The 16,846-nt window shown below is 40.7% G+C and overlaps 1 protein-coding gene across 1 annotated transcript; it reads right to left on the bottom strand.

Moving 5' to 3' along the window:
• Positions 1-320: 320 nt before the first annotated feature.
• On the bottom strand, positions 321-16,412 carry LOC126989543 (uncharacterized). Its single transcript, XM_050848113.1, has 6 exons — positions 16,120-16,412; positions 14,828-14,966; positions 11,169-11,365; positions 6,388-6,549; positions 5,585-5,780; positions 321-928 (listed from the first exon to the last, which is right to left on the bottom strand). The coding sequence occupies exon 6, from the start codon at positions 924-926 to the stop codon at positions 321-323; it is 606 nt and encodes a 201-aa protein (XP_050704070.1). The 5' UTR covers positions 927-928; positions 5,585-5,780; positions 6,388-6,549; positions 11,169-11,365; positions 14,828-14,966; positions 16,120-16,412.
• Between the last annotated feature and the right edge of the window lie 434 nt (positions 16,413-16,846).

Below are 16,846 nucleotides of genomic sequence, written 5' to 3'. Positions count from 1 at the left end.
ATAATATATTCTTATAAGGGGAGGCTGGCATGACTACAGCTGTTTTCTCAAAGAAATGTTATTATCTCCCCCAAAAGTTTTAATTATTTTAAGTGACAAACGTTCATCTATACTACGATTCTCAAGGAGTCGCATTATAGTATCATAATGAGACTTTAACCAATAAAAAGTATTACATGAAAGATATCAAAAGTCTGACAATTACTACTGTTACAGTATCTGAATCATCATGCTTACAATATAAGTTATTTTACATACAGTATACACAATATGTGACTACTTACTAGCTGTATCCATGGGGAAACTAGGATCCTTTGGTTCTAGCTGCATTTGGAGGCGTTCATCTCTGCCAGTGTGATAGGGTGGGCTGCAGGGGTTATGTTGATCACGTCTGGTACGTTGATCCCTGATGTCACGTCGTTCTTGTTGGTCCCAACTGTAATGTGGTTCTTGTCGGTCCCTGATGTGATGTTGTTTTTCTTGGTCCCTACTGTAATGTCGTTCTTGTTGGTCCCTGATTTCATGTAGTTCTTGTTGGTCCCTGGTGTAATGTTCTTGGTCACTACTGTAATGTGGTTCTTGTTGATACCTGATGTCATGTAGTTCATGTCGGTCCCTGATGAGATGTTCTTGGTCCCTACTGTAATGTTCTTGTTGATCCCTGATGTGATGTTGTTCTTGTCGGTCCCTGATGTGATGCTGTTCTTGGTCCCTACTGAAACGGCGTTCTTGTTGGCTCCTGCTGTCATGTAGTTCTTGTTGGTCCCTGATGTCATGTTGTTCTTTTTGGTTCTTACTGTAATGTTGCTGAGGTCGGTCCAGGCTGTTATGGCTGTCATTCTTAAGTTTCTTGGTATGGCCAGGGTTGCAAGACTTGTAATAATCTTGGCTAGATCCAGACATTGGAGAACGTTGTTCATCCACATCCCTGAGAATATAAGGCCAGAGATTACTATATCTAATAATACATTTTTTTTTTATTAAAAAGCATATTTCTTGACATATTAAATTGCACTAAACTAATTCAAAGAATTCAGATGATTTTTCTTCTTTAATAATTCTCATACCAAACATTGTTAAAACAGCAATTACACAGTTTGTCTATATTAATTTCTTCATCTGTCCAGAATGTTCCTTCCTCAATAACCTGAAATTTTGCCCAGTACTAATTACAGATTCACCATTATTCAGATTTTTAAGTGTGATAATTCATTAATTTAAATAGACATACTCATGTTTATATACAGTCCTCATCATAAGCATTGTCGCTGCAACTTCCCTGAGCATCTTAACCCCTTCACTACGGTGACGCTTATATTGGCGTTATGACTTTATAATTTAACGTTGGAATTTGTATATTACAACATAAGAATATAAGGCTTTGTTTTCTCTGTATGTTAGTGTGCATCTCTGAAATCCTGTAAAGAAGGGGTTAAGTGCTTAAGAGTTTACGCTCCTGCTGATCCGTTGCAGTTACATTAAACCATAATTATCAAACATCTGGCAACTCAGAGAGTGTGTGAGGTGACATTTTAGCAGTAAATTGTCACTTACCCGCTCACAACTGACATAAAAGGAGCAATCTTCATGTGTACCTTCTCTCACTACCTACCCCAGACTGGCCTGCAGTCACTCACTGTTTCCACGCATACCTTGACATTGGCTCACTGCATGACCTTGTCAAGGGAGGACATCACAGCCATTACATTCCTTACAAGGCCAGATGAACCATTCGGGCCACCTCTAAGTAAATGGGTGTCAGTGTTCACCAAATTCAGTTGTACGCCATGACACTGGAGACAACAAAACATAAGAAAAACATTCCTGGCAAGCCCCACAAGATATCTAGTAGAACTCTGTGACTGGTGCACCATGAAATGGGGTCCAAGCCAAAAAATAAAAGAAAATAACTTAAGAGTGGTTTGTTCAGTCTTGTAAAGGGAGGTAGTGGTTGTGGTGTCCTCCCTTGACAAGGTCATGCAGTTAGCCATTGTCAAGCTATACACGGAAACAGTAAGTGACTGAAAGCCTGTCTGGGGTAGGTTGTGAGAGGAGGTTTGCATGAAAATTTCTCCCTTGTGTCAGCTGTGAGCGGGTAAATGACAATTTGCCACTAAAATTTCGTCACGCACACTCATTTTTTTTTTTTTTTTTTTACAGCAAAGGAGACAGCTCAAGGGCACAAAAAAGTAAACATTAATAAAAAAAAAAGCCCGCTACTCGCTGCTCCTAAAAAGAATCCAAAGAGGTGGCCGAAAGATAAGTCAGTTTCGGGAGGAGAGGTGTCCTGATACCCTCCTCTTGAAAGAGTTCAAGTCGTAGGCAGGAGGAAATAAAGATGAAGGAAGATTGTTCCAGAGTTTACCAGCGTGAGGGATGAAAGAGTGAAGATGCTGGTTAACTCTTGCATAAGGGGTTTGGACAGTATAGGGATGAGCATGAGTAGAAAGTCGAGTGCAGCGGGGCCGCGGGAGGGGGGGAGGCATGCAGTTAGCAAGTTCAGAAGAGCAGTCAGCGTGGAAATATCGATAGAAGATAGAGAGAGGCAACATTGCGGCGGAATTTAAGAGGTAGAAGACTATCAGTATGAGGAGGAGAGCTGATGAGACGAAGAGCCTTTGCCTCCACTCTGTCCAGAAGAGCTGTGTGAGTGGAGCCCCCCCACACATGAGATGCATACTCCATACGAGGGCGGACAAGGCCCCTGTATATGGACAGCAACTGTGCAGGGGAGAAGAACTGGCGGAGACGGTACAGAACGCCCAGCCTCGAGGAAGCTGATTTAGTAAGAGATGAGATATGAAGTTTCCAGTTGAGATTTTGAGTTAAGGATAGACCGAGGATGTTTAGTGTTGAGGAAGGTGATAGCTGGGTGTTGTCAAAGAATAGGGGATAGTTGTTTGGAAGATTGTGTCGAGTGGATAGGTGGAGAAACTGTGTTTTTGAGGCGTTGAAGGACACCAGGTTCTTCTTGCCCCAATCGTAAATAATAGTAAGGTCTGAGGCTAAGCGTTCTGCAGCCTCCAGCCTTGAGTCGTTAAGTTCCTGAAGGGTGGGTCTTCTATTAAAAGAAGTTGAATAATGCAGAGTGGAATCATCGGCGTAGGAATGGATAGGACAGTTCGTTTTGGGAAGAAGATCATCAATGAACAACAGAAAAAGAGTGGGAGATAGGACAGAACCCTGTGGGACACCACTGTTAATAGATTTAGGGAAGAACAGTGACCGTCTAAAACGGCAGAAATAGAACGGTCAGAAAGGAAACTGGAGATAAAGGTACAGAGAGAAGGATAGAAACCGTAGGAGGGTAGTTTAGAAAGCAAAGATTTGTGCCAGACCCTATCAAAAGCTTTTGATATGTCCAGCGCAATAGCAAAAGTTTCACCGAAACGGCTAAGAGGATGACCAAGAGTCAGTTAAGAAGGCTAGGAGATCACCAGTAGAACGCCCCTTGCGGAACCCATACTGGCGATCAGATAGAAGGTCAGAAGTGGAAAGGTGCTTTTGAATCTTACGGTTAAGGATTGATTCAAAAGCTTTAGATAGACAAGAAAGTAAAGCAATAGGACGGTAGTTTGAGGGATTGGAGCGGTCACCCTTCTTAGGTACAGGCTGTGTGAAGGCATACTTCCAGCAAGAAGGAAAGGTAGATGTTGACAGGCAGAGGCGAAAGAGTTTGACCAGGCAGGGTGACAGCACGGAGGCACAGTTTTTAAGGACAATAGGAGGCACTCCATCAGGTCCATAAGCCTTCTGAGGATTGAGGCCAGAGAGGGCATAGAAAACATCATTTTGAAGAATCTTTATAACAGGCATAAAGGAGTCAGAGGGGGGATGAGTAGGAGGAATATGCCCAGAATCGTCCAGAGTGGAGTTTTTAGAAAAAGTTTGAGAGAAGAGTTCAGCCTTAGAGATAGATGAGACGGCGAAAGAATTTTTGGTTAGTCGGAGAATAGATTTGGCACGATTTCGGGCAGAAATGTAAAGTTCATAATTAGCATTAGTTTGAAGGCTCTGGTATCTTTTGTGAGCTACCTCTCTATCATTGACAGCACGAGAACAAGCGTGATTAAACCAAGGCTTTTTAGCGTGAGGAGTAGAGAAAGAACGAGGAATGTATGCCTCCATTCCAGAGACAATCACCTTTGTGATGCGCTGAGCACACACAGAGGGGTCTCTATCCTGGAAGCAATAATCATTCCACGGGAAATCGGAAAAGTACATCCTCAGGTCGTCCCACCGAGCTGAAGCAAAATGCCAGAAGCATCGCCTCTTCGGTGGGTCCAGAGGATGTACAGGAGCGATAGGACAGGATGCAGAAATAAGATTGTGATCGGAGGAGCCCAACGGAGAGAACAGTTTGACAGAATAAGCAGAAGGGTTTGAGGTAAGGAAGAGGTCTAGAATGTTGGGCCGATCTCCAAGACGGTCAGGAATACGTGTAGGGTGCTGGACCAACTGCTCTAGGTCGTTGAGGATAGCAAAGTTGTAGGCTTGTTCACCAGGATGGTCAGTGAAAGAGGATGAAAGCCAAAGCTGGTGGTGAACATTGAAATCTCCTAGGATGGAGATTTCAGCGAAGGTAGAGTGGGTCAAGATGTGCTCCACTTTAGAATTCAAATAGTCAAAGAATTTTACATAGTTGGTAGAGTTAGGTGAGAGATAAACAGCACAGATGTATTTAGTAATAGAATGACAGTGAAGTCTTAACCAGATGGTGGAAAATTCAGAAGAGTCAAGGTCGTGGGCACGAGAGCAAGTGATGTCGTTGCGCACGTAGGCGCAACATCCAGCTTTGGATTTAAATTTAGGATAGAGATAGTAGGAGGGAACAGAGTAGAGATTGCTGTCAGTAGCCTCAGAAACCTGTGTTTCGGTAAGGAAGAGAAGGTGAGGTTTAGAGGAGGAGAGATGATGTTCCACAGAATGAAAATTAGAGCGAAGACCGCGAATGTTGCAGAAATTGAGAAGAAAGAGGTTCGAGGAGTTATCAAGACACCTCTCGGGTCGGCAGCCAGAAGGGGAGTCCTCCCTGGGGGAATTTGTGGTCCCCCCCCCAGGCGGGGACTCCGAGGCATTGCTTAATTGAGCCATTTTGAATTTTGAATTTTGGAAAAAGGTGTATATGTTATGTGAATGTAGTGTGGTGTGGATAAAGAGAGGATCTGTCTTTAGAGAGCATGCTGAACTACTCTCCGGTGTTGGTGAGACAATAGGGAAACGGTTAGTGAGCACATGGGAAGGGTCTTTGGAGGGCTTCAGCTCCCTTCTCACCTCCCATATATACCTCACCGGGAGTGGCTTGCGCCCGTTCGGTAGGTGTCTTCCTACCTACTCCACAGTTGCCGTATGTGTGATAATTTGGTTTAACGTGACTGCAACAGACCAGTGGGAGCATGAACTCTTTTAAACACTCAAGACGCTCAGGAAAGTCACAGCAACGATGTTTATAACGAGGATTGTATTACTACCTGATATACAGATTGTGTGGTAGGAATTACTTCTAACCAAATTTTTCACATGCATCTCAATTAGTATGAAAACCCTGAAAGGGTTTATTAGGAGAAAATAGAGAATTACTTACCAATCACAATCAGAAGAACTTGACCTTCTTAGAAATGAAGTAGAAGTTACACTTCTGCTTCTGGTAGATGACGTTTGAGACTGAGGTGATGGTGTGGCCCCATTTGGTAGTGAAGGCAGCTTTTGAGGAGGATCTGGAACCTTGTTCAGAGGTGAAATCCCTTTCTTTGTCTTGGCTGGAGTAACTTCCTGCAACACTGAAGGAAAAAAATATCTATTTAGTAAACCAGATTTCACATAATTATAACAATAAGAAAAGCAGCACTTGCTTTGTAACCTGTCTGCTACCGCTGACGCGTCTCACGCGTTCAAAGCTAAACCACTCCTATATACCGCTGACGCGTCAGAAAATTATCGTAATAAATCGCAATAGAAAGAATGCTTTCATGCGCATTTCGGCGTTCACTTGAGTGCAGCACTTCTAGGGGACGGTGAGTGGAATGAACAACTTTTCGTATTGGTTTTGGCTATATTAAGTAATTTTAGCCCCCCAAAAAGAAAAAAAAATTGGCCAATGGGCGGTATAGAGCGCATCTTTTATTTCCCACAGGGCGGTAGCAGATGGGTTAAATTAGTATACTGTTGACCCATGCTAACTCCAGACTAATAGGGGAAAGGTTGGTCTGACAAATGCAAATGTCCGACAGATGAATTTACCCCCCCCCACCCCCCCTCCAAAGGAGAAGAAAAAAAAAAAAGCAGGTACTTACACTTGGACTTTAGTCCCTGGGTCGGTCAGAGTCCAAGTTAGTGAGGAGTCTGAGTTAGCGAGGGTCAACAGTATTTGCATCTTTGCCTACGTACCACGCATATCCTGGCTACTGACAAAGCCATCTGGAAGGATCTTCTTAGGACGTTTTCTCTTGATCCTTGATACACCATTACTATCACCATCAGAGTCAGCACTGCTCAGATTATCCTCAACTGTAGATGTGTGCAGGTAATCTTCACAGTCTTGGTAACTATCTGAAATATGAACAGAAAACAATAAATTATTTTACCATACATGCAGAACTCTACCATACATGTGGGGTGGCACTTGAAAAGCAGAAATGCATGACACGAACTCCAAATGGGGGGCATATAATCGATTTATTTTTTTTATTTTTTTCACATTTTCTGCCAGCTATGGTCAAGATCTTGAAAAAATAGCGATTGTTTATGCCAGGAAAAATCCCTTTAACGGTTAAATCGCTCTTTAAAGGGCCCGCAGTTTGACAGCCAGCTGACGGGACCTTTAAATTTTACGTTTTGGCTCAGAAACTCCCTTTTTTCCCCATATTTTTGGCGATTTTTTTGAGTTTTAAGACTTGGTTTAGTCTCCCATTACAAGCCAACGTTTTCTCTAGTGAAGGGAGGAGTAGGAGAGGAGGAGGCCACCCGTAGCTAACCAAAACACAGCTCGGAGTATAAGCGACCGGCCGACCGTCCTTATCGCTTTTGTTCAGCCGTGCTTTTGTGTTCAGCAGTGTTTTCCACCATGCCTAAGCGGTCTAAGTTATACTCCAAGCGTTCTGCTTCTCTGCAAGCTGCTAGAGAAGCTAAGAAAGCAAGAACGGGTGAAGAAACTGATGACAACACAGCGAGTTCTTCATCTGGTAAGTACCGCTTGTAAGGGAGACTTATGCTCGTGTCTGTGTGTGTGTGTGTGTGTGTGTGTGTGTGTCAGTCATCATATACATACCTACCTACCTAGTAACAGGTGCTAACCTGCATAATATATATTCAGCTTCCTTTACAATAATATTAGTGTGTGTGTGTGTGTGTGTGTGTGTGTGTGTGTGTGTGTGTCACCAAGTCTGCTGTAGCCTCTGTCAGTCATCATATACCTACCTACCTACCTACCTACCTACCTAATAACAGGTGCTAACTTGCATTATATATATTCAGCTTCCCTTGCAATAACATTAGTGTGTGTGTGTGTGTGTGTGTGTGTGTGTGTGTGTGTGTGTGTGTGTGTTTCACCAAGTCTGCTGCAGCTTCTATCAGACATCATAAAAATACCTACCTACCTAATACCAGGTGCGAACTTGCTTTATAGATGTTCAGCTGCCCTTGCTTTTATATTAGTGTGTGTGTGTGTGTGTGTGTGTGTGTGTGTGTGTGTGTGTGTGTGTGTGTGTTTCACCAAGTCTGCTGCAGCTTCTATCAGTCATCATAAACATACCTACCTACCTACCTAATAACAGGTGCTAACTTGCATTATATATATATTCAGCTTCCCTTGCAATAATATTAGTGTGTGTATGTGTGTGTGTGTGTGTGTGTGTGTGTGTGTGTGTGTGTGTGATGTTAGCAGGTACCTAGGTGCTTACCTGCTTACCTGCAGCTATTACTGTGTGTATAATATTTCCTAGCTATGCCCAGAAAAAGACTGTCAGGTTCAGCAAAACTACCAGAAAAAACTTACGTCAATCAGTGTGAGTGGGGTGATATAGTTTATTTATTTATTTATTCTTTTTTTTTTTGTACCCTCTAGCTGATACCACCCCTGCCGTAGCAGTCCCTGAACCAGTCCTGTCACCCAGGGTGAAGCGCATGAAGGCATTGCAGGAAGCATGTCCTTCAACACCAGCGGTCAGCAGGGAGAACATCAACCTCGACAAGAGTGTGCTCCTGCAGATGTTCGAGGCAAGCTCTGGTATTTGTTCGGTCTGTATGGCCAAATTGGAACTGGACATAGAGACCAAGTCTGGATGCTTGGCTTCGAGTGAAGTGCAAGGCCTGTGGGAGCGAGCTGTACTCTTCTGCACCGAAGACTGCGAACGATGGCAAGTTCACAGAAAATAATGTACGTCTGGTCGCAGGTGCCCTTCTTACTGGTGCAGGATATGAAGGGTACAGAAAAACCGCAGCAAACCTACATACCACACCCCTGTCATGCATTGCATTCTACGATGTACAGAAATATGTCGGGGAAAAGATAATGAGCCTCGAAGAAAGGTACCGCCCCATCATCAAAGAAGAAGTTTTCAAGGCTTATGCCAAAAGAGGTATCCTGCCTGATGACAATGGGATATTGGATGTTTGCGGGTCATTCGATGGCTCTTGGATGACCCGTGGACACAGTTCCCATATTGGCCTTGGGTGTTTCATTGACATAGAGACTGGCTATGTTCTAGATTGTGAAATACTCTCCAATTTTTGTATGCAATGCTCACACTTGAGCACAAAATTGAAGGAAAAAACCATCACCAGAGAAGAGCATGACCAACGTTTGCGAAGCCATCAGCCCAATTGCCAGAAAAACTTTGATGGGAAGGCAGGAGCCATGGAGGCAGAAGCTGCGGTACGGATTTGGGGCAGGTCCGTCCAAAAAAACCAGATGAGGTACCTAAAGTTCGTCGGAGATGGTGACTCTTCAGCTTTCCGAGCCGTCACCAACCTTCAGCCTTACGACGATGCCAACGTCGTGAAGGAGGAGTGCATAAATCACATCAGCAAAAGGCTCGGGACTCGGCTCAGGAAACTGAGAGAGGAGACCAGAGAAGAAACCTCATCTGGAAGGAAGCGCACCACCATTGGAGGAAAGAACAAGCTGACCGACAAGGTCATCAACAAACTTTTTATTATGGACAGGCCATCCGGCGAAACATTGGTGGTAGCATCGACGCACTGCAGAAAGACATTCTTGCAAGCTACTACCATTGCACAAGCACGGACAGTAGCCCGCAACATCAATATTGTCTAGCTGGAAGGGACTCATGGTGCTTCTATCGACGAGCCCAAGCTACAGGGAGAACAGCGTCACATTCAGAGATGAAGGTGAAGTTCATCCTTCCACCCAAGGATAAGGCAAAAGTTGCCCGAATATTCAACGAACTCACTGATGATGACCTGCTCTCCCGATGCTTATTGGGAAAAACCCAAAATCCTAATGAGTCCCTCCACAGCAAGATATGGTATTCCATCCAGAAAATAAAGTTCTTTGGCCTGAAAACAACATATAATGCGCACCATACCATCCTGGTGCACAATATAGGCCATCAGAAGGCAGACTTGTCGGAAGAGCTTGGCTTTGGTCCAGTCTGTGAGATCGTTGAAACTTTCAACAAAAGCCAAGACTACACCACCACCCGACGTTCCATTGCCAAAACATCAAAACGAAGACAGCCAAGGCAAGCACCAGGCGAAGGATATGCTGCAGGAGAGTATTAGAGTATGGCTAGGAATATAAGTGGAGTATGGGGAAGAGGCCCACCTCTGGTAAATAAACACCCCTATGCAAGGAAACTTATATTCCGATGATCCCCAGAGGTGAGGTAATTTGTTTACCGCCAAAGGCCAATATGTATGACTCATTCTACCATTACTATAGTAGCCAGAGCAACCATTTTCACAGAAATAGATGATCATAAGGTAAACATTGTGTGTACCAAACTTCATGCAGATCAAGGAAGTACTTCCGGAGATATGATGCATAATGTATTAGTTTTCTTTATCAGCTCATATCTCAAAAAAAAAAAAAAATAACACTGTAAACGACAAGGATTTTTTATTTATCAACCAATACCTACAATACTTCTAAGTATTCTTTTTCAACCTTTTTTCTAAATTTTCGTGTAACGAAAATTTCCAAAATAATTTTTAAAATATTTTTTTTTAATTTTTCAAAAAAAATATTTCAAAGTTTTTTTTGAAAATAAAAAAAAATATATATAAAAAATTATTTTGGAAATTTTCGTTACACGATTTGATAGAGAATACATTGAACTTCAAAACAGCATGAAGCAGAATTACAATATATTAATTTTGAAAAAGTCTAATCACTTTACATTAACATGGGGTCCAATTGGACCATATGCCCCCCTAACTACTTTCACACATACATGCTCCATACAAAAGTTGGTAATATGATTCCTTCAAACATTTGAATTTTTGCCTACACAGCCTTGAATGTTTAAAGGTTGCCAATGAGTGGCAGAGCAAAGGGACAGTGCACAAACAGTGTGAATGCACACTGTAACAACCACTACATATATGGTGGATTGCCCAGGGCCCCTCTTCACCCACTGAGACCCAAGCCAGCCTTGGCTATGGCTGCTGACACTGGGAGGCCATATCGGATGACTCAAAACCCCCCACACCTTGCTCACAGGGGGGTAATCTCTAGTTGTCAGCGATATTTTTTATCGGTCTGAGCAGGACTCGATCATACTACACGCTCGTACCAAAATGGCAGGCACATGCTACCACTGAGCTAGCCAGCGGCTAGGAGCCCTGGACATGGGTCACAACCCCCTATTAATACATGGTACTCACTCACTGCTTGTGGACAGGGGCGTGGGGTATCAGAAAAAATGCACAAATTTTTCCTCTACGCCCGGGGAATCGAAACCGGGCTCTCTCGGTTGTAAGCCAAGTGTGCTATGATTACACCAAATGCCCCTCAGTGCTCCCAAAACAATAGCTCCCAGCCTATGACTTATCTCTACCTCCATACGGTTCCCCCAGGTTCAATGTCCACATCCAAGTACCTAAACTTCTCCACCTGCATTCAGATTAATATATAATAACAGAGTCTATGCACTCTCAGCTGTAGCTATACATGAAAAGCAGAAAAATATAAGAAGATTAACACCTACCTGATGATATTTTCACTTTAACCAAACGGAATTTCCTCCAAGATTTTAAGTCCGGGTGTTGTTGAGACCTCAATGCCTTCTCTGCATTTACACCTTGAGGCCAATATAAGACTTGCTCTTCCTCATCGATCCAGCTACATGGTACAGTATGCTCCTCTTCTCGTTTTCCCTCAAGCCAGACTGCTCGTTTCCACATCCTGACAATTTATACCAGAGTTAGTAATTCAGAACCTATTGTAATAAGATGTTTTTTATTTCATTTGAAGACATAACCTGTATCATTATATATATATATATATATATATATATATATATATATATATATATATATATATATATATATATATATATATATATATATATATATATATATATATATATATATATACCATCACAGAGGTAAAACAACCCTGCAGCATCAAATGGTGGGAGATTAGGTTCAAACAATCTTATGTCAAAAATAGATGTGTAAATAGAAATATGACAATGCTGGCAAACATATTTACCTCAATTCTAAATAAGCTATTATATCTTTAACAAAATCAGTAATTTATAAATGCTACAAAATGAAACTTGTCACACCCTGTCAAAAGTAAATAGTCTCACCATTGATGATTATCTTCTCGTATAAAGACTTCCACTAGGTGTTACAGCCATCTTTAGATGTGAAATGAGAACAGGAGGGAATAAAGATGTGAAATGAGAACAGGAGGGAGTAGATGTAGCACACATGAAAAAAAAATTGAGGCCAGAATATCCAGAATATAAGACTCAAAAGTTCAGTATGAAAAAGGAGACATTAGAGATACTGTATTCATATTATCAAAATAATTTTTTTAAGCAGATGACAAGACAGCAAAGGCAAAAATAATTTAAATATCTTACATACTTTATTCAGTTTTGTCATGCAAAAATGGTATCAATACTACTCCGTCTTTGTAGGGTAATTTCACAACTTTTCTGAACAATTGCTTGGAATGAATAACTTTAATTTTTGTCCTCGAAGTATTTTTCATGAACACAATATTGATGAGTTTTGAATCACAAGGTTCAGTGAAAAAATTTTCAGTAAGGCTTTGGCTTAAAACATCACATGTATAGTATCCATTGTCCTTTACCTCTTTCAGGAAAACAAAGTCCTCACTTTCCAACAGGAAACAATTATCCTTGTACTTTGTGGAAATGCATGTTTCTAGAGAAGTGTCTTTGGTTGCACTGTATCTTTCCTTTTCAGCAAGCCTTTTGAATACTTGTGAGATGGGGTTATTTGTTGACCGCACTAACTTTTTTATTTTATATAAATGATTCTCAAAGGGGAATGCACTTAAAGAATTCAGTGAGCACTGATAGCTTTCCACATCATCAGCTAAATGGATGACATTATGTACATTATATACAACAAAATGAGGACCAAATACATCATGACATTGTTGCACAAAATACTCCAGTAGTTCTCGGGCATATGACAAGTAGCCATTCCTTATATAGTTATTTGAATTCAATAAGATACTAAGAGCTACAGTTAGTGACAGGCTTGTTTTGTAGATTTCAGCTGAAACAATATCTTTCATTGCAATGATACTTGTATACAAGATGAATTGCCTGAATTCAGTAGCCTTCCAGCGATCAATTAAGGCAAGAGATCTTGGCTGCCTTGCAAACTCACTTGGGAGTCTATTTGACATGCCCTTTAAAGTAGCAGACACCAAGCTTAACTGATGCTGGGAGAGTTTACACACTCTCGGACCTCTCATAAGAAAAAGTAACATTCTTCTTGTGACACCAAGGCAAATTAGATGCATGTAATCAAGAGGGAATCCTTTAACACAGGATATTCCATACTGAATGAGAGGACTTATTCCCCGTTGATGAGTTCCTTCATAATGACCTAGATTAAATTTTTCATCAGTTCTTTCTCTACATTTATCTTTGGAGTCTAGTATGACAACACTAGAGTCCCAGGTTCCTTTAATCTCACACCTTTCACAAGCATAATACCCGGTGTGGCCTTTAATGCATTTCAGAAAGGCTCGTGCAGGAGCGTCACATATGAACGAAATAATCTCCACTCCTAATCTTTTCCCATCCACAAATAAACCATCTTTTGAAAGTTTCATGTATTCTCCTAAAAAATCTTCTAGAAAACTTTCTACCGGTTCTGGCTTTGTCTTCCCACAATACAGAGCTACTAATGCTGGCCTGAAATTGCTAAACTTTATCAGTATTGGCCAGAACTGTTCATTACTTGACTTATACAATGGAATTCCATCTACATTTACACTTAATTTAATGAAATCATTGTTTTCTGTGAAATCTTTGTTGCGATTCAATATAATTTGTAAACATGAGGCCATTCCAAAATAAGAATAGCGTCCGCCACATTTTCAACTGTTGTTACGTGCCTTGGCGTTTGCAGTAATGTCCGTGCATCTTTAGGAAGATTAAGCCCTCTTTTGTTAAGTATTTATAAAAGCTGACCAATTGCTTGATGTTTTATATTATTCTCAGAGGCCCACTTAGCTAATTCCTCCAGAACAGAATCATCATTGATGCTATCTTTAAGTTCAGGTTGACTATCACTGTCGGTGCCAGATTCTTCTTCTGAAGAGCATATTATATTGTCATCAATCAATTGTTGATAAGGTAAAGTGTAAGGCATATCAGTATTCTCCTTAGCATCATGAAGTTTACTGACTTTAGAAGAAGTATAGTTTTCTTCATCTTCACTACTAGAAAAGAGCTCTTGCAGTTGACGCTGTAATTTCCGGTACCTTTTATAGTAAGCCATGACTTTACTACAGAGCTTTTATATTGAATTATGAGGGATAGTTAACTAAGAATGAATACAGTATCATATATAAAGACTTTTAAAGTGAAAGAAACTGAAATGGCAGGACAGAATGCTAGAGAGAGAGAGAGAGAGAGAGGATTAGAGAATGCAAGGAGAGAATGAGAGAATTAGAGCATGCAAGGATAGGAATAAGCGGAGACTGCTGATGTGGCCATCCCCTAAGGAGGGGAGGTCTTAGTGACAGGCATCACATATAGGTAGAAAAGGAACTGAAGCAATGTTATCTGAAATTAAGACAAAACAATATTATTAGGTACCAACATTGAGAACACATAACAAGTATGCACACATACAAACATGTAAGCCATCAGCAGATATACAAGGATAGATAGTGGTGAATGATTGGAACAGACATCACAGCCATGTTGTGAGTGCCAATACCATAGAGACATTCAGGAAGAGGTTGGATAAATTCATGGAAAGCGAGGTTAGGTGGGGTCAGGCTTACAGGAGCTGCTTTGTATAGGCCAACTGGCCACTTGTAGACTCCTTACTTTCATATGCAAACAGACCAAGAAAAATATGCATGAGTAAAGTTAAGAAATACCTAGATAGATTATTTTCAAGTTAGGCTAGGTAGGTTTAGCTTGTTCACTTGCACGGGCTATAAATTCATATATAGGCTATTTACTTCACCTAACACAACAAGAAGCTTGTGGTAGGTACAGACTAGATGATTTTATCGTAAATCTAAAAAACGGGACCACACACGTTTAAATGTACTAGTCCAAAACTATACTGTTAAACGAAATTAGGTACCTACTTCTGCAATGATTGTGAAAAAATACTAGATAATTAATTTACTAACCTTGTAATAAGTTGGGCAGGAAGAAGACAAAACAAAGCCTGTGTTGACACTGTATATAGGCTTCAAGAGTTGCAGCCTTTCAGCCCAGTTATCACAAGCTAGTGACGCTCAACTTCATGAGACTTCAAGTTTTCTTCAACTGAAAATAATAAGAATACTGTAATTACCACAACAAAATACACGACAGTATTCATAGCTTTGCAGAGTTTGGGTCAAATATTTCATATTACTTGAATACTATTACATCCATAGCCCTAAGCATTAAAGCAAGCTGGCGTTTTCTAAATGTTTACCCCTAAAGAACCGAAATTAGGTTAAGATTCGTATTATGCACCCTTGCCTAGTAACTGACGTGTCTCTATACATGCAAACTTTAAAATAAATAAGTAAATATGAATCTAACTTTAATCTAACCTTATATCGAATCTATAATAACCAACCTAACGTAACCTAACCTACCTTAATCTAGTCTAACCAACCTGTCTATCTATCCAAACTAACTTAACCAACCCCTTTTCATTTTATATGTAACTTTATGTCTGTGATTATAATGAAAATAGCAGGTTTGCAGGAGCTTGTGAAGTGAGTTAAAGATATAGGCTACACATTAAAGAATTAGTATTTGATGAGACTGGAGACAAGATGTGGAGGGGTGCATAATACGAATCTTAACCCTAAATTAACTTAACCTAATCTAAATCACAAGGGGGTAGGCAAAAAACAATTTTCGAGGCAAAAATGTCCCCACATCCCCTAACCTAACTAAAACTAACCAAACCTAAACAAACCTAGCCTAACGCATCTAACCTAACCTAAAGTATGAGGTGGTGGGGAAAAAATAAAAAATAAATTAATTAATAAATATTTTGATGAAAAAAACTGCCAGGTTTACAATCAGCACACCGAAATCTATCGGGGAAAAAAGTAGTTTCAACCCCAAAATCCATTCTGACCTCTGCAATAATAATACCGAGTTGGACCTGTTTCTGCCGGAGATCACTGACGAGCCCTGTCCTACACTCCCCATGCAACTCTTATAAGGGGAGCAAAAATCGAGGAACTAACTCCATCACGTACATACCAGCTGAGTCACATCAGGGCTCACAGCAGGGAGGCGCTGGACTCCCCGGCGCCCTGGCTGGCACGCTTCTTACCTCTCATTGTACAGATCTTATCATCGTCAACGATTCCTCAAGTGTCCAGCACATCCACAAGCCCTTCTAACACATACAGCACATGCCCTCATCATGAAGAAAACAATATATCAACTCTAAAAGGCCTGGTCTACATACCTTGTTTACGCTGTACTGGAGTTTTGGCGCGCTCTCTGGGGCCCACCCTCAGCTGCAGCGTCTGACAGCACAGCAACACGTAGAAATCCACACTCGAGCCGATATGTATATATAATGAAGACTAAAATTTCTCATCTAGACCTTCTCACCGCAAATATTCATTCTGATAAAAATAACACTTTCCAACCTGCAAGTTCAGCTAACATATACGTGCTGCAGCCGTAATTTTTACAACGATCGACCGGCCATTTCAGATTCAAATTTTCGTCACCATTAATAACCATATTTCGCCAGGCGGTATTTATTTTTAATATTCAGTATCACTGTTGACTAGATAATTAATGCCAGAGAAGAAACATATAGGGCATGTGTACGTACGTTATATGTACCTGATAAAAAATTAAAAATAATGACGTAGATCTGGCAAAAATTGAAAATTACAAAATTTACCAAATTTCACCTTGTCATTTCTTTTCATCAACATATATGTCTGCGGAGGAAGGAGAATTTTTTTTCTGAAAAAAAAAAATATATATATATATATATATATATATATATATATATATATATATATATATATATAGATATAGATATAGATATAGATATAGATATAGATAGATAGATAGATAGATAGATAGATCTTGCACGACTTTTTTTTTTGCAATATCTATTCTTATACATCAAACTACATTAGAATAGGTACCTTTTTATGAAGGGACGCGTCGTA

Source organism: Eriocheir sinensis, unplaced genomic scaffold, assembly GCF_024679095.1.
Source record: "Eriocheir sinensis breed Jianghai 21 unplaced genomic scaffold, ASM2467909v1 Scaffold1208, whole genome shotgun sequence".
Taxonomy (NCBI): domain Eukaryota; kingdom Metazoa; phylum Arthropoda; class Malacostraca; order Decapoda; family Varunidae; genus Eriocheir; species Eriocheir sinensis.
The sequence above is the reverse complement of the archived record's forward strand: the minus strand, read 5'-3'. Positions and strand labels throughout refer to the sequence as shown.

Bases quoted from the DNA above. Each gene is read 5' to 3' on its own strand.
- LOC126989543 (XM_050848113.1), bottom strand. From the start codon at position 926: ATGTGGATGAACAACGTTCTCCAATGTCTGGATCTAGCCAAGATTATT.